The 18,607-nt window shown below is 45.3% G+C and overlaps 2 protein-coding genes and 1 long non-coding RNA gene across 3 annotated transcripts; all 3 read right to left on the bottom strand.

Moving 5' to 3' along the window:
- Window positions 1-325: 325 nt before the first annotated feature.
- LOC147973170 (uncharacterized) lies at window positions 326-1,128 on the bottom strand. Its single transcript, XR_015603576.1, has 2 exons — window positions 1,021-1,128; window positions 326-462 (listed from the first exon to the last, which is right to left on the bottom strand). It is a non-coding gene; the product is annotated as an uncharacterized LOC147973170 (long non-coding RNA).
- Window positions 1,129-5,048: 3,920 nt separating this feature from the next.
- On the bottom strand, window positions 5,049-5,674 carry LOC125507437 (blue copper protein 1a-like). The gene is made up of 2 exons (XM_048672014.2): window positions 5,491-5,674; window positions 5,049-5,386 (listed from the first exon to the last, which is right to left on the bottom strand). The coding sequence occupies exons 1-2, from the start codon at window positions 5,666-5,668 to the stop codon at window positions 5,133-5,135; spliced, it is 432 nt and encodes a 143-aa protein (XP_048527971.1). The 5' UTR covers window positions 5,669-5,674; the 3' UTR covers window positions 5,049-5,132.
- A 5,267-nt stretch (window positions 5,675-10,941) lies between these two features.
- Window positions 10,942-11,747, bottom strand: LOC125506096 (mavicyanin-like). Its single transcript, XM_048670971.2, has 2 exons — window positions 11,525-11,747; window positions 10,942-11,302 (listed from the first exon to the last, which is right to left on the bottom strand). The coding sequence occupies exons 1-2, from the start codon at window positions 11,694-11,696 to the stop codon at window positions 11,010-11,012; spliced, it is 465 nt and encodes a 154-aa protein (XP_048526928.1). The 5' UTR covers window positions 11,697-11,747; the 3' UTR covers window positions 10,942-11,009.
- Window positions 11,748-18,607: the final 6,860 nt, after the last annotated feature.

Below are 18,607 nucleotides of genomic sequence, written 5' to 3'. Positions count from 1 at the left end.
CTTTTACTTCAATTGACTGCATGATTAAAGTATAGATATAGATAGTATATTTGTACTGGTATGATGAACAAGAGCTTCCAGTTAATTACATAATATTGGTGATGTAGTTTTACTTGCTGTGTATGCTTGCTTAGTTGTCCATCGGGCCGCTCTCTTGTATCGTTTGAGTGCGCCAATTAGTTCGGCCAGCCTCTATGATTTATTATGTAGCTTTTGGAGTGCTTCTATCTGTCACGCCCCAAAACATAGCAGTGACAATTGCCACATGCTTATAAATTCAATTCAAATTTATAAGCATGTTAGGCCATCAGGTTAACCAAGGTAGTACCCTGGAATCATTTTTATTCATTATCATAGGAACGACTACAAGTGTTCTTGCTAGTACATGCATGCAAGTTTCTTTATTTCATCCCCTCCCGTAGTACTACTTCTACTGTTCACCATCATTTCCATTGCTCATCTCTGCAAAAAAAAATAAGATAGCAAGAATGAGTATGATAACATACTCAGCAAGCACACATGTAGCAGGGAAAAACTGTGACCGGTACAATGTTTTTGCCGTCGTGATGCCTTAGTGTTAGATTTTTCATTAGGACTGGAACATTAGAAGAGGAAATATTATCTCAAAAGATCACCAATATATCATCTCTAGCTTCTGCACAAGATTAGCTAGTCTTGCATGTGCTATTCTTAGCATAACGAGTGTACAGGTCCAACAAGTAAAAGTGAGGCGTATTTAGTCGGAACAAGGCATGTGGTACAAGATAGAAAGAGAGAAAAGACAAATTAATCTAGAGGAGTTCTTGGGAGATAGGACGCATGCATCTTTCACAACTAGCATGCAGAACCAAACCACCACGCGTACTGTACAAGGACACACTAGCTGAGGTGAAAGAATTAACAACAAGAATAGTGCTACAGACTAGCCATATAGAGAAGTACTAGCAACAGCGGCATGGCATGAGTAAAGAAAGAGAAGGAGCAGGACATCTAGAGAAGCTAGATGGAACGCATGCTTGCCTTCTCCCGATTCTCTCGACACAGCAGCAAGATTTCTAACGCCTGCTCTGCACCAGCAGCTACGGCTCTACTACTACTACCTCTAGTGAAGAGAGACAATAGTTGTGGTGTGAGGTCCAGCTACCCAGCCCTTGGCCCTTTATATAGGCGTGCAGGAATAGACACTAAGTAAAATTGCTCTAATTGACACGTATGTCTGACAACAGGAATAGATAAGCTTGCTGGCCTGTACCTAAGTCAGCAGCATAATCATTTCCATTTACTAAACATTTTATTTTCAGTTGCCTCCTCGACCCTTCCTACAGCCAGCTACTTGTTGAGCAAAATATCTGGTCTAACTCTTCTCACAAATTAAGGGAAAGAAAAAAAAGTCTGCCTAGACCAGTACGTGTACATGCATTTGGGTTCTAAGCAACTACTACTAATTCTTAAACAGTGGCATCCATCATATATATTATTAGTGCAAGCTATCAATCCATCCGATAATCTCTATAATTGGCTTAAAATATTACTACTATACTACTTTGCATAATTTAATTTCACGGGCGTTACACTATCTATATTTGTGAAAAATTCGACCCAACAAAAAAAATGTTAATCAGTCCGCTCTCTCAAAGTTGAGTTTAGGTTGCTGCATATGAATGATTTTTTTTCTTAGTTTGGGTGCTAGGTACTGATAGAGTTGGTGTATCCATAGATAGCATACACTTGCGCATTTTTCTGAGTTCTTCTGTTGTGAATGAGAACAACCATCATGGACCTCCTCTGTTTTCAAGCAACTTGCTTCTCCATGTATGATTTATGCAGCATATACATCTTGCTCCTCTTTTATCAGTAGCAATGGAAGTTGATGAAATTTAAGTGTCGTGTTGTTCTAGAGATGCAGGGAGGGAGGGACTTCCATGGATTGGACTGCAAGGATTGGATGCAAACCAATGCACATGAGGAGGAGAGATGCAAGCCAGGTCATGACCTAAAGGTCCCTGCCGTGAACCCCTTCCCCTTCCCGTGTATAATCATGCTCAACAAATACTTGATATGATTTTGGTTAATCTTCAATTCAGCCCAGCTAGCTGTTGTAGTACTTGCTTGTCTCCTTCCAAATGTTGCCCTAGTCCGTTGAGTTTCTTATTGCTCCAGGTAGTATTGTTATTTTTCTGCTCCGCGAATTGGTTTGCATGGTTCCAGGCTCCCAGTCTACCGCTTTTGTTGCTGTGATTTCGAGCTCTGTTTTCTTTATTATGACAAGTTGCAAAATTAGTAGTGGGAAGTAAACTTTTGTTAACTTGTTGGCTGAACGAATGGAACTACTGTTATATTTGATTTGTTGCTCAACTAGTGCTGCAATGATGGAACCGATGATTGTGCATGATGCATCCATCCATTCTATCGGAGAGGCTGTGTTTTTTTCTTCTTGTGCTAAGATTGCCAGCATCACATATCCTATGCTTTTGTTTCTCCAGTAGAGCCTTGTGAGATTGATGTGTCTGCCACCGTCCTCGAATGGTTGTTCAATAATAATGGTCCTAGCTAATTACTAGTATGCGCTGCTGCTAAAACAACTTGCCCCTCGTTTGATTTCAAGGATGTTGTTGCTGCTAAAGTAGCAACAACAACGACAACAACCATGCTTTGGTTCCCCAAAATTCAGATTGCACTTGCATCTCTACATACACACACATATGAACATGCACCTCGGTTTGGTTCAGTTTGCATATTTACATTTGCTTTAACTTTGACTGAAACTATCTTGGTGACACTTGCATCAATGGTGTGTTCTGCCCTTGTAGATGTCCTTGGAGAAGATGGCCATTGGAGTGTAGGGGAGAAACAACCTTGTCCTGCTCGAGGAGGAGGAGGAGGAGGACCACCCGAGCTCGACGACGACATGGCAACAGGTAGCACTCGCCTCTCTCCCAAGGTGAAGGTCTGGTCCGCCTGTTTAGATAGTCTGCTCTCGTCTTATGCATGTGAGGGGAGAAGAAAGCCATTGGACTGAATTATATTTGCATGTGAGGGGGGTGATCCTTTTGGTAGATGCAGAGTATAGATTCACAAAATTCACCACATGAGCGTACTACCTATATCCAAATTCTGGATACCACTTGCATCTTTTGTATGTACACATGAAAAAGCACGACGGTTTGCTTCAGTTTGTATGTATCCAATTGTTTTTTACTTTTGACTGAAACTATCTATCTTGGTGGCACTTGCATCTCCTGTACATACATACATATGAATCAGCACCACACTTTTCTTCAATTTGTATGTGTCAATTTTTTTTGGTTGAACTTTGAGTGAAACCAACTGGCTGGCACCTCAATCTGTACATACACATGAATCAGCACCACCCTTGGTTCAGTTTTGTATGTGTCCATTTGTTTTTACTTTGACTAAAGCGAACTTGATGACACTTGCATCTTCTGTATATACATATATACATATGAATCAGCACCACTCTTTTTCTCTTTGAAGCTTGCCTTGAACAAGAACTGATGCTTGATAGATACAACCGAAACTGGAGCATCTCTGTACTGTATGTATTAGTAGTATTGTTCGGTTCAAGCACCAACATGACAAGTTATCTATAACAAAAGCAATAATTTTCTGCCTTTTTAGTTCTAGGTGATTTTCTTTTGGTAAATTTAATGTATAGATTACATATTCATCCTCATATGTAGGATCTTCTGTTTGTTGTACTGACTGTATGCCACCTCCATCGTTGCAGCGTTGTCTCCCCCACCACCGCCCCTCGGCCTCCTATAATGTTGTTGTGGATTCTTAGAATGGAAATGTTATGTACATAAAAAATATACTATGGTCTGTGTTTGCAAATCCATGGTTGTTGAATCATGTTTGTATAAGCATTTGTAAATAGCTAGCCTTGTTGGCTAATCTTTTTTTTTTGGTTCTGGTCAGCAACTATGCCGACGGCAATGCTGTAGGCATAGATGGCTGTCGTGACACCAGGGGCGCGCCACGTGGCAGGGCTATGCCTACGGCAAAGCCGTCGGCATAGATAGTCGGCATAGATATTTATGCCGTCGGCTTTGCCGTAGGCATAGCCGTGCCACATGTCGTCCCAGCCCTGCCGCCAGGAGGAACCAGGGGACGACACATGGCATGGCTATGCCTACGGCTGTGCCGTAGGCATAGCCCTGCCACCAGGAGGCACCAGGGAATGCCACATGGCAGAGATATGCTGACGGCTTGGCCGTCGGCATAGATTTCCACCTATGCCGACGGCCAAGCCGTCGGCATACCTCTGCCACGTGGCTTCCCGTGAATCGTCAGCGCTTTTGACGGCGCCGTCCGTTGCGTCAGGCGAAAAACACTGCCGACGGCTAAACTATGCCGACGGCTGACGCCCGGCCGTCGGCATAGGCCCCTATGCCGACGGCTATTCTACGCCGACGGTCTGACAAGACTACGCTGACGTGATCTATGCCGACGGGCCTATACCGACGGCAGCCGTAGGCATAGATCTATGCCGATGGCAGAGGACCTATGCTGACGGCCCTGGGCCGTAGGCATAGGCCGCGAGTCCGGTAGTGTTTCCTGGCGGCTCCTGAGATCGGATCGTAGTGTTCTCAGTTGATTCATCATAGATGTTAACTTATTTTTCACGGTCTCTAAGAGACGTGTAGGCCCAGCAACACAGAGTTACTGGTCCAGAATCAACTAAATATATGTAGGAAACTTTATGAATGGATGTACGAAAATTTTAATTTTTAAATGCATGGACAGACAAAAAATAAAAAAACACATTGTTCTTTATTAATAGGTGTATAGTTCATCCGATTCTTTTTAATCTGCATATAAATTTTATAAAATGTCAAAGTATCTATACTTTAACCAAACATATAAAAAAACGTAACAACACTCACAATATGAAACAAATATTGTTAGATTTGTCATGAAATGTGGTTTCATACTATATATATTTGGTATTGTATATATTAATATTTATTAATATAAATTTGGTCAAACTTTGTAATGTTTGACTTGGCAAAAATCTAATACGCGACATAAAAAGGGACTATATATAGACGATGCGGCCTTTGAACGGGCCCTTTGTTCATGTCTTCGGGATTCGGGTACCCCAGTTTTTATTATGGGAACAGGGCCGGGGCCGGGGCCGGCTGGGGAGTTGGTGCAGCGGTCTCGAGGACGGTGATCTTGAGCTTCATGCCGTTCTGGCAGTGCTGGCCGACGGCGCAGAAGAACCACCTGCGTCCGGCCTTGTCGAGCGTGAGGCGGTCCTCGCCGGAGGTCAAGACGACGGTGTTGGCCGGCTCGGTGCACGAGAGGAAGTTCGGTCCGCCCACCTCTACCAGATTGTGGGCGGCGCTGTTGTACTTGAATACTGCGATCAATATAGTTAGCACGAAATTAGCTTCCCGTCGCAGAGAAAATGGAGCGATCAAGCGTACGCGTGGACGGAATGGATTAATGTAGGTATGTCATTACCTAGCGTGTCGCCGACGACGAACTGCTTTGTCTCGGCCCAGGCCGTGTAGTTGAAATTGAGTGTCCAGCCCTTGTCGTCGCCGACCATGTGCTCCGTGGCGACGGCGGGCCCCGGGAGGAACGCCAGGGCCAGGGCGGCCGCGGCGACCACGGCGACGAGCATCTGCTTGGAAGCCATCACCGAGCAAGCAGCAAACCTTGCGATCGAGATTATCCAATAGCTACTTCTCCTTGCTTGCTGCTAGATGGATGCAGGTCGATCGTGTGCTGTACTTCTAGTTCTTGCTTTGCATGTATATATAGTAATCAGGTACGTATGTATACATAGTAATCACCGTTGGCACTGGAGCGCGTCTTGTCTCTAACCGGGGCTTGCTGATGGCAGCAATGGTGTCAGGAGTTGAATGCGTCAGTGTGGCGCCAAATGTGATATTGCATTGGCTTCACCGGAACAAAGGATACGCCGCATCAGTCACACAGATGCTCATAGTTTGACGCATGTTTTTGGTGTAGTTTTTCTTTTCTTTTGAGTTTTTTTAACACAAAACAGACGCAAGCGCTCGTATATACGCGCATACACTCACCTCTATAAATATACACACGCATGCTCTAGCCCTGTGAGTAACTTTGAGAGACTGAGTCAGCATATCATCCTGAGATTTACGAAATCATTGTAGACGCCCCAAACCCTCATGGGCTGGGAATATCACTGTCCACCTAACCATTTAATCACAGGTTGGTTCGCTTTCTTTTCTTTTGAGTTACTAGCATAAATGCATGCTGAGACAACCCCCTTTAATTATGGAAAACGTTTCCGCTCAAGCGTCACGTCTGTCGCATTCGATCCAATTGGATCCTTCGTCTGCCGCGTGTCCTCGCCTTAGTTTTTTTTCTTTTGCCTTATCTTCTTCTTCCTTCCATCACTTGACGGGCCTAACATCACTACTCGGCGACCTCAAGCGCTGCCGTGCACTGTCGCGCGCCCGGAACTTTATTTTTTTAGAAAAGGAGGATGTATCACCAGCCTCTGCATCTGGGCGATGCATGCAACTATTTTATTAACTATTCACAAAGACCTTACAATGTAATACATCGGTAAGCCTGAAGCCACCATCTTGGCAACACCTGTCGCTACTCCTATCCCCTTGATGAAGAAGTGCCGAATGTCCGAATCTAATACAAAACAGACATCGCACGAAGGACTAACATCTAAAGCCGGATGTCCCAACCAAGCCACAATACCTGGACTGGGGCACACGCGATCTGGCGGCGCACTCTCAGTGGGCACCACATGCGCTCGCTGCAAGGGCTGTCACCTCCATCTTCCATTGATCCATCTTCAGAGCAGATATCGACGCATCGACCTTGCCAGGTCTCTCTGCCATCGGCGCGGCCATGATGCCAGACAACGTCGCCCCCCTGCGCGAGTCCATTGCCACACGTCGGACACCGAGTCTCCACTCCGCCACGCCGCCGACATTCGCCACCCTCAATGTGTAGGATGAAGCACCACTCCACCACCTATGCACTCGAGTGTCGAGTTGGCACCTGCTTCACAACGATGCCTCTAGCAAGGAGCGCGGCGCGAGACGTCGCCATCGTCCGATCCGATAACAGATCTAGGGTTTCCCCCAGAGCAGGCCAAAATGAGCGACGCGACATGCTATGACGATGCCTTCAACAAGGTAACGACGCCAAGGGATGCCGCCATCGTCCTCCATCACCATAGTCGAGGCTTGGTCTTCATCGGTTGTCTTGTCGCTCCAAACTCGCCACCGGACAGATCTAACAACAGACCCGCCGGCACCTCTCCGACCGTCACGACCACGCGAATGCGCAGCCTGGGCGACCGCCGCCTCTGCACCACCCTCCTGGGCGTACCTGACCTGGAAGCTCGACCCAGGGCCAAAGATCGGAGAAGGGATCGCCGGATCCAGGAGACTGAGCCAAGGCCACCGAGCTGGCATAACGCCCAGGCCGCAGCCAGCGTCACACGTCACGATCCGGAGCGCTGCCACACCCATCCCCCGGTGGTAGCCGCCGCCGCCCACAGCTCCAAGCTGCCGCGGAGAGTGCCCCACGCGCCCGCGCCACCATAGGGGCCCCGCCGCCACCCTCCTCGGGGCCGGGCCGGCCTTTGCCAGGAGGTCCCCTCCGGTAGCAGCAAGACTAGAAGGGGAGTGGGATGAACCACGGCAGCTAGGGTTTTTCCCCGAGCCGCCAGGGAGGCGACGCAGAGGGGCCGACCTAATGTTAATCGATGTTGCATCAATAAAGAAAGCAAGTAGACGCGCCCGCGGCACATAACGAATCCGTTTGCTATTCGTGCAAAGAGATGATGGCTGGGAGCGGTCGCCATGGCCGCGCTCGAGGGGGGCGAGCACCGGATGCTGCTACCAGCAAGCAAAGCGAGGCGAGCGGCGATGGCCAGAGCTACGACCGGGAACCCGAGGATTGGAGATGTGGCGCCATGTGCTAGAACAGGGCGGTGTCGGAGCTACAAACATGGTGATTTTTTGCTGGAACCTCCTGGTGTCGGGGGTATAACCACTGTGGAATTTTGCTGCAACGACAACACACATCTTTCTTGTTGGAAAGGCAGCAAGGGTTGCAACCGAAGTATCAAGAAGCTACAAGCTTTCTGACCGATGTTATAATCATGGACGATGAATGTTACAACCATAGACGACAGTCGGAGACGACGAATGCTACAACCAAGGACGTGCGTTCGGTCCAGGCGGTGGGGGTTGCAACCGACGTACTGAGGAGCTACAACCAGCTCGTGGGAAGCTGCAACTGGCAATTGTTTCTGATACTACCTCAACGGCAAGGCGCGACCGTACCTCGACCACTCAATGTTGCAACCATATAGTAACGGAGCTACAACCGTGTCTAATTTTTATTGGAACCGATGACCGCGGTGAGCACGCCGGTCACCATGATGAGCTGGAAACCACAGGGGACTATGAGCTAGGATTGTGGCTGGGCGGGTGCTGCAACGACTCGGCGTGTTGGAACTGCGCCCGCGGCGAGCTGCAATGGCTACCACGGCAGAGTTTCATCCATGGTCGCGGCCATCTGCGACGGTCACCATGCCGAGCTGGAACCACGATTAGAAGAGTTGGAGCTGTAGTTATTTTTTGCTGCAACCTGTAAAGCTAAAAGCTACAACCCTATGTTCTCGCACAATGCTGGAACGACACAGTTGGCGACGACTCCTGGTGTAGACCGAAGCTAGGGGGATGGGATGTTCAAACCATCAATCGACGGAGCTACCACCATGCCGGAGCTGCAAGCAGGGCAGGGGCAGGGGGTGGGCGAGGGAAGAGCTGCGTCTGGCTGGCGACGGATCTACGCAGTCGGCGGCGGAGCTGCATATGGCGAGCATGAGGGCGGCCGGCGAGCGCCACGGTCGTCCTTTTTTTTTCTCTCCAAGCATGTGTGAGGAGGGACGAAGACGAACACACCTAGCCTGTGCACTAAAAGGGCCCCTTAATGCGCGCTCGATTAAATGCTAGGCAGACGACTGGAGGAAATTTCGACCAGCGCGCCGGCGCCTAGCAGTCGCCTTTCATTATGCAAGAAGTTGTTTATTTGCTCATCACTTAATTAGCTCACATAGGACAGCATATTCCTTCCTTCCTTTAACAGGACTCGTTCTCTTCTCCTGTCGTCATCCTCATCCTCTTGCTTATTATTCCTAAGCCAAGTTATTGAGTTGATCAATAAGAGGTAACTCAAAAACGTATATAAATTGGTGGTTTTGGTGTAAGGGGCGAGGTGATACTATTTAATAATGATAGAAAGAGCCGACTTGTTGAGTTGGTGATTCTTTTTTGCAGGTCCGGCAGAGGTCCAATGCAGTTTGCATTATGTAAATTGCAGTCGGCCTACTCGGAGCATAGGTTACAAAAAGAATATTATTATTTTTGCGCATTTATTTTTTCCTAGCTTGCAGCCCAATTAAAAGAAAGAAAATGTGGAGCAGGCCCCTTGGTCCATGTAAGGGACTCACTCTCTGTCCCCAGTCAAAGAGAAAAAAGAATTCGGAGCAGGCCCTTGACTGCACGGTTTGAAGGCCCAATCAAAAAAAATTATGCGTTGACGAACAAAATTTTTAGTACCACCTTAGATACGTACGGAAGAAAATAATTCCATATGATGAACTGACCAAAAATTCAGGAAATGCACCGTGCTTTATTAGAAGGTATAGATATTTTGGTGTAATTAGACATGGACACTTGGGCTGGCCAGGCTCGTTGATGCTACGATGATCCTCCCCGTGGTAGTAGAACATCGTTAAGGCAGATCTTAGCGGCTCAAGCGAATCCCCTTTTTGTAATCGTGAATTAGACTCGTGCCAGGTCTTGAGTGTTGGTTGTTTCAAAGGTTTCCTAGTGGACGAGACTATCTATTATCTATACCCAATAACTGCATGCGACAAGAAGAGAACAAGATGATCGATGCTTCACCGATCACTTAGGTTGGAGGAGCGATGGTAGCATCCTAGGAAGACATGGTGAGAATTATTGTCATGGTCGATTCACCTGATTTTCATTTGCGAGAATTGGTTTAGGCTAGTCATACTGAAGAATAACTTAACCTAGTGTCATGCATACGACACTAGTTTATGTTACTACCTTCGTAGTACAAAGTAACTTAGAAGTAGTATCATAGATTGTTGCATTTATTAGTGTATAGATTCATTGTTTTTTGAAAGCGCTATGTGATGATAACATGATACCACCTTCCTCTTTTTTCTCATTTAATAGTGTGCCAACTCACCAATTTGCCTAGTTGACATTGCATGTAGATGTATGTTACTATCTATGTTACTCCTACTATAACTAGCCTTAACTCTGTGAAAAGGGAAGGAATCCAATCTGATATTTGGAAAAAAAAAAAGGAAACCAATCTGCAATTCCATCAATAATGATTGGGAAGGTTTCCATGTGTGTGTATTCGCCACCCAGCTATCAGCGATCCAACTTCACAATTTCCTTTATAGTGTCTCATATTTTTTGAAACGCCTTCTTCTCGTGCCCAACTTGCGTACAAAGTGACAAAGACACTTAATTTATTGTACCACTATCATGATTTCGCCTCAAAGATAATAGTAAGCGCTAATGATGACACCATTCCTATCGAGAAGCACAAGTCATCAACTCATCATGCATTAGGGAGCAGATTGATCACCCCGACCCGGAATTCCATGAGCCTGTTTAGGCCGAACGTGGAGTAGCTCGCAAACCATCGCCATGATGGCACCATCCCCTCTCTCAGTTCTCTCACCCTAAAGGAGTTCCTTACTAGAATTAACCTTTGAATGAAGAAATTTCAAGGGCACAAATTCACAATGTTGCAACGAACGATATTTCTTAGCTAATGTAACAAACAAATAGTAAGAGAGAAAAGACAACTACAAAACCATGCACAACTCAACTCTCTCGGTTTCTCACATTGACACACCTAGGCCGACCATGACGGCCTGTAGCATGAAGTCATATCACCCCTTGGAATCAAACGAATGGCCGCTTGGACGCAGGATGAGGAGTCGACAACGATGCAGCCCACGGAGCGGGTGCAGGAGCAGGAGAAGACGCGCCTGCCGCGAGGATGGTGACGTTGAGCTTCATGCCCATCTTGCAATGGTTCCCCACAGTGCAGATAAACCACCTCCTCCCTGCATCGCCGAGGTGGACCTGATCGGTGCCGGAGGTCCAGGCAACGGTGCCCTTGCTGTTCTTACATGCCTTGAAGTCCGGCCCACTCACTTCCACCACATTATGGAAGGCCATTTTGTAATTGAAGACTGCAATCAGTAATGTGGATGAATTAGTCAATTAGCTCGAGCTTTTTACAGTTCTATAGAGGATCACGAGTTTGTTAAGAACTGATGGTAAATGCGGATTAGTTCCTTTTCAATAAAAAAATGCAGATTAGCGACAATTTAAATTTCTTTGCAAACTTTTTGAAGTAATAAACAGTGTATATGTTTTTGGTGCCATAAGACTTGGAATGATTGATCGATTACCTAGCGCGTCACCGACCGTGAACTGCTTGCTCTCGGACCAGGCAGTGTAGTCAAACCCGAGCGTCCACCCTGTGCCATCCCCCACGGGATGGACGGCGGCCGATGCGGCAAGCAACGGGAGGAAGACCACGGCCAGTGCCACCGCCACGGCAAGCATATGCTTGGAAGCCATGGATATCGCCGAGCACTGAAATTGAAACTTCTTTTTCTTCTACTTACTGAACTGTACTCTGTGCTGGGTGTGACGAGAACAAGTACTCATACATGGTTATATAGAGAGATCGGTTGTTCGGATTCACGTACGCTTGTAGTGCATGGGAGGAGAAATGGTCAAGATGGACGTGGAGCTCTGCATTGCAGTGACCAATGGAACGAAGGGACGCATCGATGGATTATAAGAAGCAGGAAAGGATTCAGCAACTTAATTTTGATTAGTTTGATCCGGTCGTTTCCGGGTCTCGTCCACCTGTGGGCTTGGGAGCATACGAGACGTGCATGCCGGGACAAAGGCGCCGAAGACGGAGTCGCTGCCGGCCACCGCACTTGGCCGGAGCCGGACAAAGGTTTGCTGGTCGTCGGTCCAAAGTCATTTCCCCCTCTTTCAGTGTCTTACATTAGTTTGAAGTCGGCCCATTTAGGCCCGATGTTAGAATTGCGAGATAACTATTCCAGTCAGCCCATTCAAGCCAGATGTAGAATGATAATGCTTTTGGTCGACCAATTTAGCGTGCTATGGATTTGTGGATGGATTTGTCCATGGGAGCATCTCGTTTATGGTCAGATGGAAGCATGTCCTACCTGAAGAATTTCCTACGCACTACACTACTATACCAGCCAATATTTGTCCATCTGTCGCTTGATCGCCATTGCTTCGTTCGTTCGCTGATTTTCTTTTCTTTCCGTTCATTTTCTTCTTCTTTTTCTTTGGTTTCTCTTTGGGTTTTATCTCTTCACCGGTTTTCTTTGGTTCTTCTTTTTTTCTTAGTTAATTTCGGCTTTCTTTATTCTTTCATAATTATTTATTTATTTTCTACTTTCTATCTTCATTATACTTTGTTTCTTTCTCGATTTTCTTCACATTATTTATTTTTATCTGTTTTCATTGGTTTTCTTTTTAACACATGTCTGCATTTTTTAAGTACACAATATATGTTTTTGTAGTACATGCGAAAGATTTTTTTTATACACGTTGAACATTTTTCTTTCAATGCGTGTTGGAACACTTTCTTGAACACATGGCCAACCCAAATACATGTTGAAATATATTTTTAAATGACGTGAACATTTGTTTCACATTTGTATAATTTTTTTGTACATATCACAAATAGTTAAATGCAGGAATTTCTTTCAAAATGTCACATACATTTTTTTAGTGGTCTGAAACATTTTTTATAGTACAGTAAATATATTTTTACATTTTGTAGAGATTTATAGAAATTATCGCATACATTGTTTTGAAACACACGAACATCTTTTAAAAAGTGATCAATACATTTTTAATTGCGTCAAATTTTTCTTACTATGTTAAAATTTTCCATATTCATAGTTTTGAGTTTTTAAAGTAAATTTATATTTTTAAATATATTTATTAAAAACAAATAGAGTAAAAGGATAAAATTAATGTGACGCCATCATGAAGCCAGCGCGATGACACACATGCCTACTGGGCCGGCCCACCACCGGCTCCGTGTAGAGTGTTCGCATTTGCCTCGCTATAAGCAAGACCTAGGCGCGCCTGTCCATGGTACCCCATTGGGGGGCTTTCAAGGGGATGCACGTGACAGACTCCAGCCGCCAAGTGGTGCGCCCCACCGTTGCCATGCGTCGCGTGTCTCCACACCCGGCGGTTGCATGATTTTTTGTTTTTTTATCTTTTTATGCTTTTTGTTTTTTATTTTTTTCCCGATCTCATTTGGTGTTTTTAGGTTTTCATCTTTTTGGTTTTTTTCTCATTTTTTGTTGTTTTGTCATTTTGAATTTTGCCTTCTTTGTTTTTTAGTTGTTCTTTTCGTGTGAAGCACAAAACATACAGTTGTGCTCACCGTGAAGCATAAATTGTGCTTATGTGCTTCCCTAAAAGAGTGACTAACAGTGTTGTGTTTTGCGTGAAAAGGGAACCAAAGTTGTGCAAAGGGAAAGCATAGTTGTACTTCCCCCAAAGAAAACGTGAAGAAAATTGTGCTTCCCAAAAAAAAAGTGAAGCACAGTTGTGCTTACAGTTTTTGTTTAGTGAATTTCCTCCTTTTATGTTTTTTATTTGGTTTTTATTTATGATTTTTTCGCTTCCTTTTTTTCATAAACAAAGTTTGTACAAACATGTTAACATGAGATCTAATTTCGAAGACCTCGACGCGAGAAATGCAACTATGAAAAAGGTTTGTGATTTGGACAAACGGTTCAAGAGATAAAACATGTTCAAAAAACTCAACTATGAAAAAAGCACATGCACACCATTTGTATACAAATTTTTAAAAAGGGAACATTTTTTGAAATGCTGAGAATTTTGTGAAAACAATTTTATTTTAAATTTGGCAAAGATTTTTTGAATTTGGGGAAAAATTAGAATTATATTTTCTGGAATTCTGAATCAAATGTGAAAACACAAACATCATTGGACATTGTTTTTTGTAAAATAACAAACAATTTTATTTTCTGAAGTTTGAAAAAAAGAGATGACAAAAGCACTAGAAAATGGAAAAAGAAAACAAATATAAATAAATACAAAAAAGAAAACCGAAACAAACCTGTAGAAAAAAAAGGTTAAGAACCCTCCTAAAAGGATCCCAAACCCAATCGGGACCTTCTAGAAGCTTCGCAAAACCGGGTATTATAGCCACTTGTGCTAGGTGAAATGGGCCGACCCAGTTACTTGTTTGCTTCGTCTCTCATGTGTATTTCGACAACACTTTGACGCGGTGAGCACCATATAGGAATTGCCAATAGGTGTTTCTAAGAAAAAGGAATTGCCAATAGTTAGTCATGCAACTAATATTATTATTATTTCTAAATCACTAGTCAAGGGTAGCCCGCGTCATTTTTCAGCGCGGCATGTCGCGCAGCACATGCGCATCATTTGTTGCAATTAGCAAGTTTTGCTGGGCTCTTTCACCACGTGCGGGAGGAATGGAGGGTTGTTTGTGCTTTTACTTTTCGATTCGCTTTTTCAAAACAAATACCTATTAAACTGTGTATCTAAATTATACACCAGTTTTATTGTTGCGTTCCTCGTGTATAGATCTTCAAAACTATATGCCGTATCGTTTGGTTTTGATGTAATATTTTTCGGACACAACTTGTGCTCCTAACATGAACTGACCTGTACTCCCAAGTAGTTATAGTCCATACAAGCTTACCAAGCGGGGCCTTAAGGCCTCGCCACGGAGGCACGAACCACTGCGAGTTACAGTTCAAGGAGTTTCAGTTAACAAGCAACTCCTGCAGACTAACTCCCAGAATTCTTTCGTTTCTTTATGAGGAATTAACACCAAGAGATTAACTCGATACGGTACTGCTAACATGATCCGTTTTGATCAAATTAACTCCATCTGAGAGAAACTCCAACGCAATTAAGCTCTTGTCGACTGTTAGCCCATGCGCTCCACATATGGCCATCCTTCCACCGTACCCGGCCCCTATATAACACTTGAGCATTTCCCTCGATTCCGACATCTCTCCACACGCCATTGTTCACTTTGATCCATAGAGCAACATAAGCAGAAAGTGTAGCTGACGTTGAGCAAACAGCAATGGCCTCCAAGACCGCGGTCGTCGCCTTCACGCTCATCGCAGCCCAGCTCCACCTCCTCGCATGCAGTCCAACCACGGCGATATCGATCCCTCCGGCCACCACGACCGGTACTACCACCGTGCCTTCAGGACCCGCGACGGACGTCCCGGCGCTCCCGTTCCCCGGGGAGGGCGAGGTGGCCAAGGCCGCGGCTGACTGCTGGAAGGTAGTGCTGCAGGCGGAGAGCTGCGCGGTCGACGTCCTCAAGTGGCTCGCGTCGCGGCAGCTCGCCGGTCGCGTGAGCCCGGCGTGCTGCGGTGTGCTCCAGAGGTTCGGCGACAGGTGCCTCCGCGACCTCTTCCCCCGCTCTGCGGTCGGCCGACTCTACGCTCCCTTTGTCAGTCACGCGTGCGGTATCCCCAAACGGGCAACGGCCCCCAGCGGCCGCCAGTGATAGCCGGTCGTGTTCTGCCATGTGGCATCTGAAGACTGAGAATAATTCAGGCTCCATTTCAGAAAACAACAATTATTAAGGCTGAGAGATTTCAACTTCTTTTCCTTTTTTCTAAATATAGTTCTTTCTTTCATTTTTAAAGAAATTAAAAGACGCAATACAATAAGGAAATGAAGCCGGCCATGCGGTATGTATGATCGAATACAAGAGCCCTTGATTGAAATTTTTGTATTTCATTCCTGAGTGTATGAGATTATGATTGCATGATGTATTGCTCTCGTGCATAGGCACGCATATATGATATACAAAGGTGCACCACGGACCTCAACTATACAAGACCTAGGAGGCGAACCCAATAACAATGTACACATAACACATATACTCAACACCCCCTCTCCCCCGCGCAATCGAAGCGGCATCGCGGCTGACGCAAAGACTGGACCGGAACTCCTCAAATGACACCGTAGGCAAGCCCTTGATTGAATTTCTGTATTTCGTTCCTAAGAGCCAACATGGCATGGGCCAGTTCTTTTGACAACTTAAAAAATAAGCCGCATCAGCTTTTCTCATAAGCTGCCTTCCTCATTCGTTGAAGCTTCTGAACTAATTATGAAATTAATTTAAAAGCCTCAACAAATTTAGAGAATGATTTATTTTTTAAGCTGAGGAGAGGCAGCTTATTTTTTTTAGCCTCAGTTAGTTAGCATGCAAAAAATAATAATTGGTATGCTTTAGTTTTAATTTATCATATTGTGCTAAGAAAGAAAGAATGTATCATATTGTTCTGCTATGGCTTATAGTGTGAGAGACCTCCTGACCAGAGCCTTTTGCGCTAGCCAGGGAAAGTGGCGCTCATTCGCAAATCCCGGTTGTGCCGGCCCAGTGAAGCATCTCTTCACCCATCGATCCCTTCACCAGCTCACTGCCTCGCTCAAACTTCGCTTTCGTGTCGGACGATCGTTCAACCCTTTGACCGTTTTGGCCCTGTTAACCATTGACTTATAATTTTTGGGAACAAGTTCAAATTTTTGAAAAGGATGATGATTTTTTTTAAAAGAAACACAAACTTGGAAAAATGCTTGAATAAAAAATATTCATTAATTCAAAAATATAAATTTGGAAAAAGCTCCGCGTACTTGAAAACAATTCATGAATTTGAAAAAAAAACAAATTGGTAAAGAGAAAAGTTCTTGAAAATTAAAATGGAAAAAGAAAACAAAAATAAACAAAAACCGGTCTAAAACAGACAGAAACAAAACATAAAAGAACCGGCCACAAAAAAATGCGAGAAGAACCAGACTATCACTACAGTGCTAAATGGATTGGCCCGGTTGGGGGGGGGGGGGGGGGTTGGGGATGGTCCACACTAACTCGGCCATAACTAGGAGATACAACCCTGCCTGGGTCGTTACCCGCCAAGGTCCAGGAGGCTCACACTGGGTAATATTATGATGGGCTTCGAGAGAAGACCCGACCCATTAGAGCCGGCTTACGAACAAGTCCATAGTCGGCTTACGGCCAAGCACGGGGCAGGCAAGAGTTCTCCTAACTTGGAGGACAAGGAAGTTCAACAAGACTTAGAGTAGGATTCATATTATGGGTACAACCCGGAATATACGGTACACAAGGGACCAGAGGACAGGTTAGAATCTCTCGAAAGCTAGGTAGCGCAACAACACCCATGTAATTGAGATCATCATCAATAGCAATCAAACAGGAGTAGACTTTTACCTCCACTGTGAGAGACCGAAGTTAGGTAGACTCGCGTTTCTCATTTCCGATCAACTTCATCAATAGCAATCAAGCAAGAGTAGACTTTTACCTCCACTGTGAAGGACCGAACTTGGGTAGACTCGCGTTTCTCGTTTCCGATCAACCCCGTCCAAGCTTCCACCTTGCAGTGATGGCCTCATAACTTAATTTTCATAGGAGGACATCTACCGTGACAAAACCACGTAAGAGGATGTGGCCGCGTACGATTTATACTCTATTTGGCACTTAAGAATTTGAGGTAAAATTCTCATCCCGGCCCTGTCCATCCGTCCCAAAATAGAGCCAGGGCATGCCAAGAAGGGCAGTTACCCATGGCCCGGGTGTGACGCCCCCGATTCAACCATACACTAATCATACACGCAAACGTGTATGATCAAGATCAGGGACTCACGGGAAGATATCACAACACAACTCTACAAATAAAATAAGTCATACAAGCATCATATTACAAGCCAGGGGCCTCGAAGGCTCGAATACAAGAGCTCGATCATAGACGAGTTAGCGGAAGCAACAATATCTGAGTACATACATAAGTTAAACAAGTTTGCCTTAAGAAGGCTAGCACAAACTGGGATACAGATCGAAAGAGGCGCATGCCTCCTGCCTGGGATCCTCCTAAACTACTCCTGGTCGTCGTCAGCGGGCTGCACGTAGTAGTAGGCACCTCCCGAGTAGTAGTAGTCGTCATCGACAGTGGCGTCTGGCTCCTGGGCTCCAACGTCTGGTCGCAGCAATCGGGTATAGAAAGGGGGAAAAGAGGGAGCACTACAAGAAACCTGTTAATCTGTGACGGATTTGTGGTGATGTTCCTATAAACTGTCATGAAAATCGTCACATATTAGCAAGCGGTGCATGGGCCTCAATACAGTACTGCCTTTATGACGGACATCGAGGGACCGTCATGAAAATTGTCATGGATCGACTAGCTAGGCCTAGCCTTTTACTTCTTGATCCATGATTGGACCGTCATGGATGGCTCCTGATGATGTGTCGTGCATGCCCTTTGTTTGACCCACATGTCAGTTGAAAGCAATCAACATGTAGAAAAAAAAAGAGCGAAACTGTGAAGGAGCGCGCGCGAAGGAAAATTTTAAGTCACGAGCGCGGGGAGTGAAATTGTAAGCCAGCC

The sequence above is a fragment of the Triticum urartu genome, chromosome 5A (assembly GCF_056163025.1).
Source record: "Triticum urartu cultivar PI428250 chromosome 5A, HENAU_Tu73, whole genome shotgun sequence".
Lineage (NCBI taxonomy): Eukaryota > Viridiplantae > Streptophyta > Magnoliopsida > Poales > Poaceae > Triticum > Triticum urartu.
Note: the sequence above shows the minus strand (reverse complement) of the source record. Positions and strands in the feature narration are given on the sequence as shown.

Coding starts and splice junctions, on each gene's coding strand:
- LOC125506096 (XM_048670971.2), bottom strand. CDS start 11,696: ATGGCTTCCAAGCATATGCTTGCCGTGGCGGTGGCACTGGCCGTGGTC. Junction 11,303..11,524: donor CACGGTCGGTGACGCGCTAG/GTAATCGATCAA, acceptor TACTGATTGCAG/TCTTCAATTACAAAATGGCC.
- LOC125507437 (XM_048672014.2), bottom strand. CDS start 5,668: ATGGCTTCCAAGCAGATGCTCGTCGCCGTGGTCGCCGCGGCCGCCCTG. Junction 5,387..5,490: donor CGTCGTCGGCGACACGCTAG/GTAATGACATAC, acceptor TATTGATCGCAG/TATTCAAGTACAACAGCGCC.